Source organism: Poecile atricapillus, chromosome 8 (assembly GCF_030490865.1).
Source record: "Poecile atricapillus isolate bPoeAtr1 chromosome 8, bPoeAtr1.hap1, whole genome shotgun sequence".
Classification (NCBI taxonomy): Eukaryota; Metazoa; Chordata; class Aves; order Passeriformes; family Paridae; genus Poecile; species Poecile atricapillus.
In genome coordinates, this window is record NC_081256.1 from 12,508,467 (window position 1) to 12,528,126 (window position 19,660).

The 19,660-nt window shown below is 38.7% G+C and overlaps 1 protein-coding gene across 4 annotated transcripts in view; it reads right to left on the reverse strand.

Annotated features, from left to right (window-relative positions):
* Positions 1–522: 522 nt before the first annotated feature.
* Positions 523–19,660, reverse strand: part of TFDP2 (transcription factor Dp-2) — a 48,580-nt gene continuing 29,442 nt past the window's right edge. The window contains exons 5-13 of one of the 4 annotated variants that reach the window (XM_058844102.1): positions 19,087–19,208; positions 16,716–16,763; positions 15,389–15,551; positions 14,709–14,852; positions 12,621–12,689; positions 10,844–10,995; positions 8,097–8,263; positions 3,966–4,071; positions 523–3,058 (exon numbers count right to left, since the gene is read on the reverse strand). In XM_058844102.1, the coding sequence (XP_058700085.1) occupies positions 2,890–3,058; positions 3,966–4,071; positions 8,097–8,263; positions 10,844–10,995; positions 12,621–12,689; positions 14,709–14,852; positions 15,389–15,551; positions 16,716–16,763; positions 19,087–19,208 (1,140 nt within the window). In that variant the 3' untranslated portion in view covers positions 523–2,889. Of the gene's footprint in view, positions 3,059–3,965; positions 4,072–8,096; positions 8,264–10,843; positions 10,996–12,620; positions 12,690–14,708; positions 14,856–15,388; positions 15,552–16,715; positions 16,764–19,086; positions 19,209–19,660 lie in introns of all 4 variants that reach the window. The other 3 variants (XM_058844101.1, XM_058844103.1, XM_058844104.1) reach the window with 3 other exon arrangements.

Below are 19,660 nucleotides of genomic sequence, written 5' to 3' on the forward strand. Positions count from 1 at the left end.
CCTGAGGTCATACACAAGTGACTGTGGCTGGATAAGGACCCAAATTCTCCTAGTTCCCAGACTTTAGTGTAGCCACAGGACTGCTGTGCTTCAGTTGAACTTCATCCTTAACTGGTACTTGGCACAAAGAAGCCCAAGGAAAGAATTTACTTTTGAAGTCTCTCCTAAATGTTCTAACTTGTTTTGTCCTTTGTATTCAACTAGTCCAGGAAAGAAACCCCAAACTTTTAAAGGCTTGGTTCAACTGTCAAATAAATATTATGTGCTCCCATATTTTTTACTTTTTATCTTTAAATTTGGTAGTTTGATGTTTGCCAGAAAGCAAGCAGCTGTGCAGGCTGCAGCTTTGAAGGACACAGACATCAGTGGAGGAAAGGTGTCATTGAAGATCTTCCCCCTTTAAAGCAGAAAGCCCACTGACTTGCTAATGAAATGCATTCTGTTTCTGGGCTGGAAGCCTTTTTTTTCCAGGTTTTTATAGTTCAAAGTGCTGCTCTTTAGGAACTGATTAGTGTTTTGCTGTTTGGTTGTTGGTTTTTTTTTTTTTTTTTTTTACACAGATCTTGAGTGAGAAGTATGAAGAAAGTGTAAAGTTAAATGTGTCCCTAATATATTGTTGGGGGGAGGAAGGTGTAACTACTTTGGAAGATATTTCCCTCTTAAAAGAATTCCTTAGGACCATGCATATCTAAGTTATCTTTAATCTGCCCCCTCCAATGAAAGCTGGCTGACAGGGCAGTTTTTGAAAAAGCAATGGGTTTTTTTAGGAATGAAAATGACGATCTGTTTAAATCATCAATCATGTTCTGTCAATCATGAAGCTGACAATTCCATAGTAATATATGTGGAGTACCTGTTCCCTTCTTCCCCTATTTCAAAAGTGAGACACTTGGCTCAATGCACTGACTCTCAGCAAGAATATTCTTTTGTTTCTGTAAAGCTTTTCTGGTATTGAGGTAGTGTTACAGATTCAGTGGAAGTGAGGGGGTGTAAAGCCTCAGTCTGCTGTTCCCTGTGAGCCATGAGCACAGGATGGTCTTAACAGTCTTGCCCCAAGGGTGAATACCATGGTAGGCATTTGAGTTGTGCATTTACCATTCATTTGTGTAAAACAGATAGCTCAGTCAAGAGCCCTGCCTACATTCTGGTGCACGGTACTCCTCAGGTGCAGGAGTTTGAACTATCTGTGAGACATTTCTATCTGATGCTTTAGTTTGTAATGTAAACATGGGGTGGTGCTTGTCTACTCCTGACAGTTTTACCTGTCATGGGAGCAGCCAGCCCTCTGCTAATTCCTGCACAGTTCTTGAGCTGGAGCCTCATTTTCTCTCTGTAGCTCAGGCTTGGTACTTTCGGATCTTGCTGGCCTGAGTGAGTGCAGGTTTGGCTGTAAGACATGACATGGACACAGCCCAGGCTGTGAGTGATGCTGCCAGCAGCCCAGGGGTAGCTGTTGCCATTGCTCAGGTGAGCCACAGCACAAGCTGCCCCATGCCCCAGCACAGGAACAGAGCCAGGACAGCTGCCTCACACAGCTGAGACATGGGGCAACCTCCTAGAGACAGTGCAAAAACTGGGAAGATTCACCTCATGAAAAAGAGAGGCTAGGCAAAGTCCTGGACACTGGAACACCACGGGAAGAGTACATCTACAGTGTATTTGGCATTGATATTCAAGGTTTTCTTTACAGGTCTTAATGATTGGATGTGATGTTAGCTATGGAAAACACAGTCTCCTGCTGCAAGTCTAATTTAACAATTTACATGGGGTATGTGTTGAGTAACTTGAGCCAGATTATTTTTAGTGGTTTGATACAACTTTCAAAGGTGCATCAAGGTAAGTGCAACTGAAGTTACTGATCAGAAAGTCTGTCAGAATCCAAGCTGACCAGAATGCAAAACATGAGATGATGTATTGTTGAAATTTTATTTTTTTCCCCTAAGAACCTCAGCCTATGACCTTAAAAGTTATGTGACTTGCCCACCCCAAATTTGAAAGGACTGCCTTGAAAACATGCTGCCTGAGATCTTTAACATGGTGGGAGGCCTTTTTAAAACAAACAAGACATGCTCTAACATCAAAGGGATTATATAAAGTTAGAACAGTAAAGGAGAAGCTACGCTGAATATGCTTTAATCTAGAAATACAATTTTTTACTTACTTTCTTTGAAAAAAGCTGGTGCAGAGAATACTGTTTGTTTCCTGACTGTTTTAATAATGGCTAAGAATAATCACTTATAATAAATTAGGCCTGCAATATAAATGAACGTATGAACCTTTTATACTAATGTTACTTTTAGAGTATCTAAAATGGATATAAACTATTTCAAGATTCATTTAATCACTTGCAATTTATATTACTTTAAGAATCTTCTATACAGCAAGTTGAACACAAAAAAAGCAAACATTTTAACAGCCCCTTTTCCCTATAACCACTTTCATACAAGATAGTTTTAAATAACGAGTTCAGCACATTTGCATGTGCTCGCTCCCCCTTTTTCTAAAGGCAGCAGGGCCAAAAGACAATGCAAGCATTGGCTTTTACTGACTGACTGTTTTCTTCTCCATCTGAAAAAGACAAGGGGAAGACAGAGACTTGAGTCCCAAAATGGAAAAGATGAATTTAAGGTTTACTTTGCCACATGTCCAGGGACTTTGTTCTTTTCCTTGTTTATAGTTTATAAAACCCACTTTGCTCTGCCTTTGCATGTCACTCTGTGTTCAGTTATACAATTCTTCAATTTCAGCTATGGATAAACTTGTTTTGAAGCTTCCATTTTGGTTCACCGAACACAGTGCAAACCAAGGCAAGAAACCAGTAAAATCCAAACAGGAACTCCCATTAAGAATATTTGAGCAGCATTTTGTATATTCCATTTTCTACTGTCCTCATTCTGGGGAGGAAGAATCCTCATCTTCATCCTCTTCATCCTCCTCGTTGAAGGAACAGGGCGTCTCCCCCCGGGATGCTGCACTGCTGGACTGCTGACTGCTAGGGGCAAGAAGCTGCCCAGTTGCTAAGGCCACTTCAGCATCCAAACAGAACCCTGGATTCTCACTAGCAAAACAACAGAAAGGGTGAAGTTTAGAGGGGTTCTCATGAGGTTTTAAGCTTTTTCTTTTTGGCTCCAACTTTTCCATTAGTTGAAGAAATGCTACCAAGAAGGAAAAATCCCAGAATGTTACAGTAAACATAGCTATTAGTTGGGAGAGCTGATAAAACATGAGAAAGTTGCATAAGAAAGATTACTGGATGACGACTTTTTTTTCATGAACAACTAGTAGAATTGCTTAAGCTGAAGAAAAAAAGGGAAATCTATCAGTTTCATTAACACACAGAAATGTTTGCAATATAAAATGAAGCTATTAAATGCTATGAGAAAGAGCCTGCTCCAAAATAATAATCCCTATAATAATCCCTATTTCCATTTTTTATGGTACAGGTAACCTCCAAGCAAAGTCTGGCTGCTGAGGTATATTTTAGGTTGGGGTTTTCCGCATGGTGTTTTTTGTGTGGTTGTTGTTTTTTAATTTTAAATTCTTATTAAGCTGTGTGGACTAAACTTCTTTCATGAGAGCTTAAACAGAAGTGCATTTAGAGAGCAGACATTCCTGTGCATTCTTCAGAAATATTACTGGGCTTTTATCCACATGTAATTATCTATTTGTAGTCCATGCCCAGGCAGGACTTTAAGGTTTGTCAGGAAAAGGGGCTTGAAAGTGATTCTATTCTTATGAAACATAGGCACAAAATAGCTGGTATGCTTGACATTCAAAGCATGTTGATTTAACCCTTCAAATATAATTATCCCTCAGGTAAGACAGAATTAGAGATTTTTTCACAATCAAAATCAACTGTGATAGAAAAGTACCTCAATTCCTGCATGCAAATGGTCTGAAATAGCAAAGTTACTAAAGTACCACAAGCATATATAACTGTCCTTGAATAAAAAAGTATTTTTTACCTTGATTTAGCATCATAAGTGCCTCCAGCTGCCTCGAAATGGGAAACTGCTTGTGCTGGACTTGAAAGGAACCCTTGGTTTATCCATGAAAATCCTGCAGACATATCTAGAAGAAAGCATAACTATTTATGATAGCTGCTTATATTTTTTCTTCCTTTTATGATTTTAAACTTTGCATTCTCTTTGCAGTAAGGATCCCTTAATTTAGTTTAGAAGGTACCAGTAGCTTGAGTTTTATACTGTAGATGAGTTCTGTTTAACCAAGATGAAATTATATCCTGTGTTTGTGGATGCACTTAAGAGTTGCACTCAGCTTTTCCCTCTCTCTGGAGAAGCTGCACCTGGCTGGCAACTGTATACAATCACAGGTACTTGAAATAAGAGTTCTGGAGTTCTTCATGGAAACTTACTCCCGCAGCCTGACCCTGTGAAATGCCCTGACAGCTCCAAGTGCCCTGGCCCCACTTGGTGAAGGTACAAAAGGAATTGTATTTATTTGGGTTTGAAATAATGCAGTGAAGCCACCCAGGCAGTCTCTGTGTTGTTGTGTGTGTTCTGGTGGCCAAAGGCAGTTTCAGCCTGGTGCTCTCATGGCTGGCAGTGGGGCAGTCTCCTCATGCACTCTGCCACCAGCCAGAGCTGGGCAGCAGCTGTGGACATGCACAGCCCATGGCAAAGGGCTGGTGCCAAGAATGGGAGAGAGAGCCTGTTGTACACCACATGAGACATGTAAGGCATTCTTCTCCCTAGGGGTAGGAAATGGGGGACCAGTTAAAATGGTCTGGCAATAATGCTGTATTTCTTGAGGTAGTTCGTTAAAAGCTCCCTGAGGGATGTGAAAAGGTTACTTACAACCCCCATAATACTTGTTTGCAAATTCCCTAACAAGTTATGCCTGTCAGTTGTTTCCAGTTACGTACATTTCTGCCAAGAGAATCAGCAAAACAAGTCCACTGACCCAATTATATTTACAGGATTTTCTTGTTTTAGTGTGTTTTTAATTTGTTCCTTAGACAAGGCATTTCTATTAGCCTACCCAAATTCCATCTCAACACAAAGTTAACATCAAAACAAAGTTATCAAGACTGTCTAGTTCTTTTCTGTGGTACTTGCATGTGGTTCCAACTGGATGAATTAAATCAGAAGTTAGATTCTTTACTGTTAAATTCTAAGCTTAATCAAGCCTCTGTTTTAGACAGCACAGTAGCAGTAACTGGGACTACAGTACTCATAATTATCTAGAATTGTTCTATACCAGCAGGTAAGAGGAATAACTGTGGTTGTTACATATACATTCTTATTTGTCCTTCTGTGTTCTTGTCAAGCTTTGGTTCCTCTTAAATTTGGTAGTGCTGCCTAGCACAGGGGCTGTTTTAAGCAGGTTGACACAGCCATGTTAATTGGCTCACCATCCACTAGGATGGATCCACAGGCTGCCTTGGTTTGTGCTGTGGGAAGCTGTTGCAGCAATGTATTTAAATGTCATGTTACAAAGCAAGGCTAGCAAGGGTGTTGTTCCTGGCAGCAGTCCTTGGAACATGACAGCAGAGGTTAACAAGTGGCAGTTTTAGGGTGATCTGTGAGGACAGAATAGATGAGAACAGTTAAATGTGGATGGAACTGGATGTCTTTCATCAACATTGCCCTAAATGCACGTTTCATGTTACAGAGAACATGTTCTGACAGCTTCCTCCTGTCTGTGCAGGAGGAGGCTAAACCATTTGGAACAACTGCATTGTATTTGGATTAATAAAGCTGTACCATAGTGTTGTTCTCTGGTATTTTGAAGGAGTGTACCTGTGTGTACATGTTCAGTATTCCAGAAGAATAACAAGACACTGCTAGTAAGCTTGTGGTTTATTAACATTTCTGGATAATAGCTCATTAGTTTTCATTTTGAAGAGCAAGGTAGAAGCATGGCAGAAAGGTGGTTCATAAAAGCATATCCCTGCCTTGTATTTTCATTGCCTCATATTTCTAGATACAATTTTCCAGTGGGCTCTGAGAAACAAGGGATAAGAAATTGGTGAAAGATGGGGAGTTGAAGCCCTTTCCAGTATGGAAAGATCTGTCAAAATTAGAAGTGTGTCTACAATGAAAATACTTATTTCTTCTAGCAGTGTACATCAGTTACTAATAGCTACACTTAAAACCAGGGAAAGCAGTTTGAATAAACCTGCCCAAGGTGATGCAGTGCAATCTAATAGTGGCATTGTCATGTACTAGGCATATCTTGTAGCAGATACATGTGGTAGAAATTTATACTTTATTTGAGAAGGCTCTAAAGCAATACCCTCAATAGCTTTTGCAATTAATGTACAAATGCTGCATGGGAGTGTTGTTGACATCTAAACAAACTCATCCAGGCAGTGGGTGCTCTTAGCTCTTTAGTTCCAGCTCCAGCCCATTTTCTAGTCATGGCTAATTACGGTAAACAGCAGAGCACTTCTTCACAGAGGGGGAAAAAAGCAAGTCCTAAACTGCACCACTTTGTCTTCCCACTGCCTTAGTGGGATACATAAGTTGAGATGTTACCCCCACTGTTACTACCTCAGAATTTTTATTTCCTGCTTTTTTTTTTGAAATCTGCAGCCTCATTTCTAGTAGTCAGGACTCAACTAACAAAGGTGGGACTTGGTTTTGTGTAAAGTGCCTGTCAGATGTGCACAGCCCAAAAGACAGAGATGTTACTCTGGTTGCTGTTCCACGAGTTTCTGCTTGTCCCAGGTAGTGGAGTATTTCTGCTCAGACAGCAACCTCATTCCCACCTTTCCATTGGAACTGTTCTGGTTGGAGCCCTTTGCTACATAGTTCTTACTTGTTTAATTGTCGCAAACTCCTCTGCTAGACAATGCCTGCAGTTTAGTACCTGGAACCAGCTCAGGGAGAGCACACAGAAAGCACCTGGGTCCAAAATGCAGGAATGGGCAGGTTTTTTGCAAAGGAAACCCTGTTCTCTGGAGGTAAATTAATGCAGGCTTAAAATGAAAGAGAAATTTTAGTTTGATCCTTGACACATGGGAACAATAAAGTAACTTCAACATTGCAACACTGTTAAAGACATGAGTTCTGCTCCTTTCCCCTTTTTTACATTGCTGATAACTCACATGGTAAATAACATTGAGTTGAATGAACCTGTGAAGAACAAATCAAGATTTTTCAACTTCTCTTTTTGTTGTGCCTCTAAAGACTTCAGGTGTAATTTCAAAACCAAAAATAAAATATGAAATCTCAATTTAAAAACCCACAGGACAAGAGGACCAGGAAAACACAAACAAGTGTTAATAAACATAAGCACATTTGACGTAGTTTGAAATGTTAAGCCATTTAAAATGTACTACTTTTATCGAATGTAACTGAATTTTAATTTATATATAGCAGTAGAGAAGTTAGAGCAAGAGATTTGTTCCCTTTTCTAAAAAAAAAAAAAGGTCTGTATGCAGTAATTAATTGAGTAGCACTTCCTTTACAGATAAAGTCCCTCCATAAACTTGAGAAAATGCTGGGCTAAGTTTAAGCTGCAGGTACAGTAAGAACACACTGACAATAACCACAGGAAGCGATAGCAGATTTTGGCAGCTCTAGTCCAGTGGTGCAACACCGAAGGAGTTCTGGTTTTGTGTCTAAGCACAACCTGTTCAAACAGGGAGGTAAAAGCTGCCTGGGTCACCTGTCCTGAAGTCTTTGGAGCCTCTTGCTTTATTTAGAGAAGCTTAGTTCTCAGGTGGCACCTGCTGGCTCCTGAGGGATTTCACCCAACCAGTTCAAGATGCTCTTTTTCTTTCCTTTTCCTCAGCCTGGGAAAAGCTGCCTTCTTCCAGTTTGCTCCACCATACATTCATTTACTCAAAATTAGTACTAACACGTTAATTTGTTCTGGGTGTCAACTTAGTTATTTAAGAGATAATTTCTTCATAATGCAGCTCACACATCACACTGTTATAGATCAGTATGCATTACATCAACAGGATAAGATATACCTTCCAAAATGAACAGTAAAACAACTGGTTCATGTACCAACCCTACTAAGTCCCACAAACCCTCAAATGTTACATACATAAGTTAATATAATTAATTTGCTTCAGTTAGGAAATATTATGGATTTCATCAGGCACGATATATTTAACTTACCTGTGATGTAGCTTTCTAAAGCTTTTGGCACCAGTGATTTTGCGGTTCTTAGGTCCTCAGCTGAGCATTTGCCTGCCTCAAGCCCAAAGGACATTCCCATTCTTTTCAGCACCTCGCTGTCATCATAAATCTCAAAAGTGTTATCAAAATTAAAGAGGTATTCAAATCTGCATGTGAAAAATGAAAAGTTAGATGATTCTGAACAGAGCACAGTTGTGCTCTTCTTGCCTATTCTTTCTCTGATGGTTTTGGCATGCACTGAGGTAAGCATCTAGAGTCTTGGTTTTCTGTAAAGGGTCCTTAACGAAAGAGAGGTGCAAGAAATGCTTTTTCTTTTCTGTGACTGGCATGCCTACAGGTTTAAAATGGCACATGCCCAATTAAAGTAACTTCCCCAGTGGAGGAACAAATTTTAAAATTTTCTACCTCACTAGGTAGATTCAAAGGGGAAGAAGGAGGCCTTAGTAAACATGAACCTTCACTTGCACTAAAGCCAATAAGGTCACCTGAAGCCCTGTCACCAAAAAACCTATTTTGTTTTTCTGTTTTTACATTTCACTTTCTTGTTCTAATGTGCAACACTCCTCCTGTGAACTGACCTAGTTACTTTGGTATAATTTTGCTTTTTTGGATGCAGCTAGAAAAGCAGTCTGTTCAGAGTCCTATGTGTTCACAACCCACCATTTCTGCTGCAGGACTCTCAAAATGTTTGGGTTTTTTTTCTAATTGCATATCAAAGTAGAAATTCAGATATGAACTTCTGATAGCTTTAGGAAATGCAGGGGCATTTAGGCTGGCCTTACATTGTCATCACAGGTATTAAAAGCCTGGACAATTCTGGTCTGTAAAATAAGGCTTAGTTTCCAGTACCTCTTTTTCTGCTGACAAAACATTTATCCTTGGAATAACAACCCATCTGTGAGATACAGTCTTTAAAAGATAAGTCACTGGTGGGTCTTCCATTATCTCTCCAGGCTCATGTCACATGTCAATTTTCTTGCTAAGTTGTTTTCTAATACTTATTTTCTGATACCTGAACCAGGAAGCTTGAAAGGTCTTGAGTTTATACACAGAATTTTCCGTTGGTAATCTAATGCCCTGTGCATTATATGTACATTTCCAAGCAATTACTTTCCTTTAGAAGTTCCTCTGTAAATAAAATTTTGAGTTGCTAATGCTGTAAGCTTAGCTCTTCATTGGACTTACTAACATGGGTGCTTTATGTAATGTTATTTGAAGAAGAAAGAAAAATGGAAGCCCTTTAAAAAGTGGCTTTCAGTCTGGAACCAAGTGCAGAGCAAGCACTCAAGCTGATCAGTGATGGAATCAGGCAGCACAAATGCTCCCCAGTAAGTTGCCACCTTTGCTAACTGCCTTAGTTAGCAGACCAGTGCAACAGTGGTTAAAACAGCAGTTTCTGGCACTGTTTACCTATTGCTACTGCCCTAATTAGTTGCACAAATAACAACCACAGTGGAAAGCTGGCTTAATTTGGGTTGTACACTTAATGACCTCCAGGTGACATACTGCCAAAGCTGAGTTATATAAATTGAAGTATCAATAACTTCAATAATTTTGGTGTGCTCACTTTTGGTAGGAATGTTTTCACACAGTTGGAGAGCGCAGAAGTGTGTTACACTGCTCTGGTCCCAAATGCCAGATTAATCTCTAGCAACTCAAAGCAGCAGTTCTGAAGTTTCAGTATGAAATTGTTCAACTTTTGAACAACTCCAAACCTAAGTGTAGAGTCCTATTTAAAAGAGCAGGAGGACCTCTCTAGTGTGACTATAGAATAAGGCTGTAATTATGCTAAATCAAAAATGATCCTAAAATTTCCAACTCGCTGAACTCATGAGTGTATTCCATAAGTTTTGTCACAGAATATATTTGACTTCAGTCTAATTTTATATAAAAATTCAACTTTTAATTGTATTGCCATTTTGCATGCTGGTGCATGGGTTACTAGAGCCTGTCTATTTTTGCTGTGTGATTGACTTGAAGTTCAGTACAGGATTTGCATACCACAGAGTGAAATCTGTAATCTACAGTATTAGAGCAAAGCCAGCTATTTTCAGCTAATAAACTGATTGTGAGCCGATTACCAATTAACGTAACAGCACCTCAAACTTCAGCCATATTTTCACAGGATGAAGAGCACAAGCATCCACAATTACGTAACTGGAAGATTTTCAGATTAATGTGAATGCAACTGTAGAAGTTTGCTCACAAAGACAGTATTACAAATGTCTGTAGCCTTTCTTTCAAAGAATTTTTTGGTGTTAAAAAACACTTTCAAGGTTCTTATCATCACCTGGAGTATGTTACTTTTGTGTCACATGGATAACCTTGTGTTTCTGACTGTACATTTTAAGCATACTAAGAGTAAGAATTCACATGGCTGCTTTAAAATGTAGTGCTGTCCTAGCAAATAGTTTAATTCATTTATTTCTCCTGTGAAGTGAATGCTCTTTGAAATGTCAGCCTGAAGTGCCTTTTACAACAGTGAAAGTCAGCCTGTTTTAACTAGAGATTGTAAGGCAGTGCTAATAAACTCATTCATATTATTACTGCAATTGCATTAAATATTTAAAAAAAAACAAACAAGCAATCCCTTGAAGTGACAGGTGCAAATATAAATACAATAATTACTTCTAGTAAACTAGAAAAAATTCCTTCACTTGTTTGAGGAAAAATTCGAGGCCACAAACAAGATTTAAATGATAAAAAATAATTCCATAAACACTCACTTATCACTTGATATGCTGCAGTCTATAATTGTTCTTTTGCTAGTGTTGACTATTAAGAAAGGCAGCTGTATTGTGGAGGTCAAAGATGGAGGGCCTTGATTTTGCTGTTCATTTTGCTGATTTCTTTGTACCAAGTTTTTAAATGCTATTTGCTGTAAAACAAAAGAAAGAAAAAGTTATCATTGACAATGAAAGGTCAGACATCAGTGTTTCTAGGAAATGAAACCTCATAGGTCTTATTTATTAACTCTCAATACCTTGAGTAATCTTTTGTCAAAAAGTGAGTTATGGCCTTTCTCTTGGCACTAGTGAAGTTCACCAGGAGAAGTTAAACCAAGTTTTTGCACATATACTATTGACTCTATCCTCCCTCACACTCCCTGGAGAAGAAACAAGAAAGGAGCAATAAGGCTTTCTGGAGAATGCTTCCCCAATCCCTTTGAAAGGGCTCTGGAGTCAGAGGTCTTCTCTGGTACTTTTTATGTGTAATTACCTCAGGGTACGAGATAGTTACACTGAAACAAAAATTCCCCAACTTCCCATATCTTTAATTTTTATTCTCTTTCCCTTCTCATCCATCACCTTCTTCTCTCTTTCAAAATAATTAGTTTGGAAATTCTTCTCTGGACGTTATTAAGCAGGTGCTGTTTGTGACACCACTCACTGCCTGCCAGTTTCTTATATCTGACTGCACGTGTATGAAAATGTGTGGGTTTAGGAAATGTTATTTGAGGGACTTGAAATCAGTGTACTTACCCACCTGAGGCACTGCTTCTTCCATTTAAGGGGAAAAAGATGGATAGAATCCCAAAGGACTAGTAAACCCTTTGGCAATCAACACAATCAGGGCAATAAAAACAGTTGTGGACAGTAAGGGAGTCAATTCTGTCAATGTTTGGACAAAAAGAGGGCCTGAGTTGCCTTATTTTCACCAGTGTAATTTCATGCTACTGTTGGAGGAACTGCTGATGTATTGGGTCAGACAGATTGAATTCCAATTGTACCTTAAGTAGAGAAACAGCTTTTGATGATGAACAAAGAAGAAGCATTAGATATTTGAAAGTTTCGGTGAATATCAATTACATGAAAATTGCATCGGTGTAGTTGAACCAGGAAAAAAATACAGCCTTATTGCCTGTAATCTCATAAAATCATTTCATTACATTTAAACTACTAAAAGTCTGCACAGACTAGAATGTTAAGGAATGCTCATAACTATATTTTTAAAATGTTACTTTATAAACAAGATGCATTTGAAATATATTTCAGCAATTAAAGCCAAAAGTCATCTCAAAGGTATGTGACAGAAGATAAAGGTGTTGGATTTGCCATCCCTCCACTCTTAAGATCTAGATATGTCTATATCCCCCAAAACAACTCTGCACACATTTGCACAAGTTCTGTTACAAACTTCATAGTTTAGGTCAAAAGAAAATTTGAAGAATGACTCAGGGTAGCTCTGGGGGAACTTAGAGTCAACAAAGGGGACTTGTGAGTTGTTCCCATTCCCACTGAGGTTGGCAGAGCTTCAGTGGAACACTGAGGAAAGCTTGTGGCACACAGATGGAGCATGCTGGTTTACAGCAGGCAAAACTGAACCACAGAGTGTCGGCAAGAGGTCCCCCTACCAGAATTCAGAAAGGTCACAGGGGTCAAACTTCACTCCTTAGTATGTCACAGCTGTTAGTTAAATCTAGGAAGAACTTCAGCGGGTCTAACACGTTGGATTTGCACTTGATATTTTCATTTATGGGGAAAAAATTAAAATTAAATATACCTGCAGTAGCAGTTCTTGCAATTGGGCTCGCTTCTGTTTTATCCTTTCAATCCGCTTCTGTTTTTCTATCTTAAAAGATAAATGCAAATGCATCAAGATACTTAGTTACCATGTCCATTCCCTTGTACCAAACTGAACAGGCTTTCTTTGTAAACAGGGGCAAATTGCATGGGCATAAGAGCTCCCCCATTAAACAGGTCTGGCAGACTGTAATGTTTTTCTTTGTCAACAATTTTAACTCCAGTAAGGATTTAATTACTACAAGAGGCTATTATGTCCCCCCACCCATTCTGCCTCTTCTGTCTTGCACTGAGTGCCAATTGGCACCAAATCAAACACTTGCTGGAGGAGATGCTTTGGGTTTTTTTTCCTTCTGCCCTCCACTCCTTTGGAATTGTGCATGTCCCACTGTTCTCCTAGCTGCAAGCTACTAGACATAAATACATGGAGGCTGGGCTTATGATCACTTATATCTTACTAGTGACCTCCACTTTTTATTTGAGACTCGATTAAACTGAGAAGACCGCAGCAAAAGCAAGGAGTAGAGGTAACATTTTCTACAGGAGCACAGGCTCTTGCAGCAATTTAGTTACTGCTGGTTGATGTGGTCAAGCTGCTGTACCTGGGACACGCAGAGCTGAGACAGGGCAGCGCTGACCCTACAGGTACAGCAGTCTAGGTGTAGTCTTTTAAAACTTAGCTGGCTCAAACTCCTCTATCTTATTTACAGTGCTGCTTTGTGGTGGTGCCCTCCTCACACACTTTAAAATGCATCTTTCAGATGGCTTTCTGTGCTGGGACTCTTCAAACCAGTAAGCAGTACAGATGTCATTCAGGCATGGTTTCTATATACCAAGCTCTTTTGCACTGATTTTTGTACTGGTAATCTTATTATGGATTTAAACTGTAAGAACAGTTGCCACTTTATACAGCTTTAAAACCAAAATTAATTTTGATTTTCACACCATGAAAATGCAGCTTTGTTTTACATTCTTTTCTATTATGTCAGGGGAAACAACATTTTTTGAAAAATATGCCTGGCTTCCATTTTGTGCAAGTGTAATTACAGCTGAAACAGTGAATTGCATATGATTATTGAAGATGAGACCATGAAATTCAAGTTCCATATTTGTAACAATAACCTATACTGGAGACAATGCATTCACATGAATGCATACAAAATATAGATTTATCCAGAATTTAAAAAACATCCTGAAGCATAATGATTGAACACATGCATTCTCCTTGGATGGATGTATTTTTCAAGTTGCTGTAATGGACAAGGACAGTAAAAGCTTTTCTCTTACCACATCTAGAAAGACAATTGATGTAAATGACCTTGCACAAAAAGAACTGTTCTGTACTGGAGAGGCACCCACCCACCTTTTAAGATATCTAATGCCCAAATGTCACAAACTGAGATGTATTTCCAGACAGCCATTACAGCATGCTACAATAAATACAGTGACTTGTGCTTTTTATTTATAGCACATTTGGCCTGAAGGACAGGCAACATTTGTGCATATAAATTCTGGCATCCCAGTAAAAAACACTGTAACTCTTAGCCTGCTGAAAAAATAATGGAAATAACTGATAAGTAGTAACTTTTTTTTGCTTTCTCTGGCAGTTCATAACTAGTATTTGACATTCCAGCAGGAATTATTTTTCAATTTAATTTCCTTTGAATTATATTTCCAAGTACAGACATTAATAGCGAATTGGTCTAACTTTAAATGTGAACCATTTTGTGAGCAGAACTGAACTTTCTTTTGACTTTCTTCTGCTTAATCCAAGGTACTACAGACTTTAATTTTAAAAATAATCCCTGATTTAATCAATGTCCATTTTTGTAAGGTAAAGAGCTTGGCTTTTTTTAAAAACTAAATGTAATGTATACTAAATGAAACTGAACTAAGCATATACAAACATATTTTTTCAGTTTATTCCAATATCAAAATTTGTATTTTCATAGAGCACAAGAATCAAAACCAATCAGGTTCAATTTGAGAAAATAATCCCTCTTCTAAAGAGCAACTCAATTATCACAACATGTGAACAAAACAGAATTTCCCATGTACCTCCCTTTACCTCTAGATTCTGACATTCCTGAGCTGAGTTTGTAGGAAGGCCAATCCATCGAATTTCCTTCTTCTCCTTTGAAATTATGTTCATTGCCATCAGGACGTTGAGGGCATCGTAAACTCTCCGTCTAATATTTTTCTGATCATAAGCCTGCTAAGAAAACAATACAACACTAATTACAACAAAAGAATTCAATTTAAAAAGGAAAAACGATTGAACACATCCTCCATAGACATGGAGAAGATCAAATGCCAAAATGGCAGTTCTGGTTAGAGTGGTGTCAAACCATGATCCTTCATCTGCGATGCCCCTCGGATACCACATGAGCATGCTTGGTTCCAAACAGAAGCTTCAGGCCTTCCTGAAGCATCTCTGCAGGAAATTCCATCATGGCAAGTCTGGCACAGTCAAAAAGCCTGACAAGACAACATATACAAGAGTACCCTTTTCTTAAAGTTAGTTATTTCAGTGGATTCCTCTATTTTGTTTAAAATTTAGAGGGAGTTCAGTTCTTCATCTTAATTCTATATTTTTATGTTTCAAAGGGTAAATCTTTATATTTGAGAACTAGTTAAGTGAGAGTTAAGGAGAGTATGGACTGTGGCAGGACAGTGCAGAAACAGAATTCCATGATAAAACAGACAAATTTGTATTGGTATAACAAAATTCAACACATATTTGCTTACTGAATCTGTTGCTAGGTGGCTGTTAGAATTTGTGAATTCTGATACGAGTTCATCAGCTACTTCGTTGTATGAAGTTGTTCCTTTACGTTGAACTTTTTCACAAACTTTCATTGAAAAATGCCTCAGACCCTTCCCATTTTTATCTCCTTTCTTGCTTCTCTTACTGAAAAGAGAAAAGCATTATTTTAATACATTGAATGTTAATAGGCTACTTTGTTGCACAGCAAAAGGTCTACTTTTTGCCACAGAAAACTGGACTATCTAAATGAAAAATAAAACTTCTGCATCAGTTACTTGTTTCTTACAAGTTGGCAAAAAAGTGTACTAGAGCCCCTTCACCTTCTTTGACTATTTCTACATTGATAGCATTTGAACACATGTTGCTGGGAAAATGCTTAAAATGGATTTTTAATCTCCAGGTGGTCTCACAAAAGAACAACGAAAAAAAAGAGGAAATCACAGGGTGCTTATGTGCCTGGAAGCAAGGTTTATGTGGATCTCTGATGTGTGTGCCTAAAATAGAAAAGCTCAGACATCCCTATTTAAAATACAGCAGGAGATACTAAACTTGGTCATTAGGGAATTAAGATGTATCCATCACAGAATATATCTCTATCTATATATATATACACATCATAGCATATATATATACATACACATCTATCCTATGATGTGTCCATCACAGAAGAGATACAAGAATCTCTTCTGTAGAGAGTAAGTACATATTCATTGGGTTTTAAGGTGCCAAATTAAGAACTGGCAAACTGTCAGGGTTATTTTCCATTCCCCTTCTTCCAGAAAAGCAAGAGCTTAGGTAATGGTAATAGAAAAAAAAAACAGGAGCAGTTGTTTTTATCACACAAACTAGATCTGGATGTGTAATTTAACAGAAGCCTTTAAAAAGTTCAGCTGTGTTGTTTTTGGGTTTTTTTGTTTGTTTTTTTTTTTAATTAGTCTCATGTGTCTGTTTTCATGTGTCTCATGTTTTTCTTCTTTTTAATTAGTCTCTGAAAATGTGTTCCAGGGAGAGCTGTTATTTTACAGAAAAAGGGCCCCCATCAGCAGTAAAAAGCTAAAGAAAACTATTGAAAAAACAATAATGGTTTTCAAAATTGTGAATGTATTTAGGAAAACAGAATACAGGTAAAAGAAACAAAAACAAGTAAAAAGGAACACCAGCAGACTTAAAAAAAACCCCAACACAGCTTTGATGTGAAGGAGTAAAAACTGCTGAAAGAAGGAACTGGACAGTCATCTTTCTGAAAGGCAAATCTGAAATAAACCAGGTGTGACTCTATACATAAAATACACATTCAGTAACACTCACCTTTCTGAAAAATCTGACTCTATAATTTCTTGAGTCCGTTTTCGCTCCCTAAGACAAGACAATTCAAACTTAAGTTGAAAATAACATTATATCTGTAGATGACTAAAATCACTGCATATGGGGCCCAGCTGATTCTAGTGTTTGCTCTTACATGTTTACTTAAAGGGAAAATACAACACACAGAGCTTGACAAAATTTGAGGCAAGGTAGTTAGGATTCGTGGAGGAAGTTGTTGAAGCTCACTGCCAGACAAATTCTGTTCCCAGTTTTACCAAATCTGCCCACAGGAATTGAGGGAAGTCACTTCACCTGGAACTACAGGAAGTGCTGGTGTCAGCTAGATGTCTGAAGACCATCAAAAAGGAGAAGCTGGGATCCTTTGAAATTCTTATTTAAAATTCTTCCATGTGGAAGAAAAATGTCTTTAAACAGTGCATAAGATATATCCTATATTTTCAAGCTAGTAAATGTTCAGGAATCTTTACATGAAACCCCAAGGTAAAACACTAAACATATTCCTGTTAGAGCTGATGCATACAGAGCTGAAGACTGCCTCTGAAGCTGCCATGAATTTTGAGCAGCAGTCTGCAATCACTGGCCATTCCTTATCATCCTGTTTATTCCCCTCAGCAAGCAGAAGCTGCTTTCCAGACCTGCCTTTTCCTGCTGCAGCTGAACAAAAATGATGGGTTTGAAAACCTGTGCTTGAAAGGCAGCACACTTTGGTTGTGTGATCCAGAATGCACAACCAGGCCTCTCCCTCAGCAGCACCGAAGGGATTCCTGTCCATGGTGCTTAACTGGGGGCTGAGGAGCTGGGGCTGGGGGCTGCCCAGGGCATGGGCCTGGAGCAGCAGTGAGTGAGAGCTGTGCCCTGCTCTGCACACCAGGCTGCCACAGCCTGTGCCCAGCCCGGCCAGCCAACGTGCTCCTCCCATTCTGGAAATAATTCGGAGCCGGGGAAGTAAACAATGGGTAAAGCAAACAGTCTTCTGAAGTGTCTTCAGCAAGGGTTCACCACCTCATTTCAGGAATACCACAGACCCTTCCTTAGCTCTGTTCCTCAAATGAAAATATGGCCTATTGTACGGACTTCCACATGGATCACTATTGACTTTGGACAGACTGCGGTCTGTCTGGAGTCATCTTGAGACTTTTTATGGATGGAGCAAAAGATAAAGCTCATTGGAAATCCTGTGTCTCTACTTGAGCGATGCACACAAACAGAAAGACGGTGTTTCTTGGTGGTGGATGCACTGCCACAAGGCTGCTCTGGGAATCCCCACCACTGGATGACACTTCAGAAAGAGAGGCGTGTTGATTCTTTGGTTTAGCAAGCTGTGACCACACAGTAGAGTCTGTCACTCTTCTGGGTGCTAAAAGAACATCTGCCTAGCCTCCACATTTCACAAAATTTGCAGGGAAAAAGTAATTTTTGACAACTCCTTCCTAAATAAAATCAGAACTAAGTGCATTCAAAAGGTATTTCAGGAAATGAACACATATTCAGAAAAAAAATTCAGCTTAAAAACTGTGTGGCTAGGCGTGCAATTTATTGACTCTCTGGGGGGGAATACAGTAATTGGGAAGTACGACCTATGACAGACCTTGCTTACAGAGTAAAATGGAGAAAGTCAAGGTACAAACATTGCACTCTCATTTCTGCTCTTTACTACATGCTCCATTTCCCACCTCTATTGTTGAAAAGGTAATACTGACATTCATCACTGATTAAAAAAATTAATCTAGATGCAGAAATATATTACTTTTTCAGAGGAAAAGAGGCAAACATCTCTTTTGAGACAGCTAAGCTCAGCAGTACTGATAACAAAATGCCAAGAAACAATGTAAAGACCAGATTTAATTAGAAGAGATAAAGTCACGTTTGGCTGGAGCACCTCAGAACCCTATGAAACTTGTTGTTAATGTAGCATAGAAACAAGAATACTACACTGATTATATTTAAAGTTTTCTATTAGAATTTATTAAATGCCTGTTGAAGTGTTTTTGATAATTTCCCCCTGTAGGCACCTGCTGCTGTGCTCAATAGCCGTGCTACATAGATATACCATGAACTAATGGAAAAAAATAAAGGCTTCTTTTAACAGGAGTTGTGACTCTCCATTTTCACCAAGAAACAGACACTGTCAGAAACCACAATTAAAGCAGACAGTGAAGTGACTGGTGCTTATAATTCGTGTTCACACACTCCAGACATCAGAAGTGCCTCCCAGTCTGAAAAGCACATGCCATACTTCATTTAGTTGTGCAAGAACTAGAAACTGTAAGTCAGCATATAGATTCAACAGTATAAGCAATGGAAAAGATCAGAACAGATGCTCAGACATCTTTAAGTGAGACAAAAGCCTTACCCTGGGACCCAGCCGGAAGCTTCTGTTATGTGTGTCTGTGTGACCATTGCTGGAGCTGCGTTATACGGACTCCCAATCAGAACACTCCCTGAACTGGTCAGTCTCTGTGGTGTGCTTATGATCTGTAAAATTCAGCAATAAAAACCACAGCTCTCTTAAGAAAACAGAGGTTACTACAGCCCAAAATTCATACTAAGCATTTCACTAAGAAAAGTATTAATAATTCTGTACCAGAAGCAGTCATAATATACTGAAAAAAGAAAAGATGGCATCAGAACATCTTCATACAGTAAAGTCATTACAGCACTGCTAATTTCCTATTAATTGTATTGTATTACTGTGTTATTCATATGGACAAGAACCAGACAAATGATTCCAAATAATTCCTAAGTATGGCAGATAGGATCTCTACCTATAGAAATCCAATTGTTTCTTCATGAGTACATCTAAGCAACTTCTTGATCAATGTAATCAATATGACCTTGTTTCTTTCCAATGGATTTGTCTCTTGTAATTGTCTATACAGAATACAATCTGAGCTGCAGGCAAAGCATTCCCTGCAGTTTCTAGCATT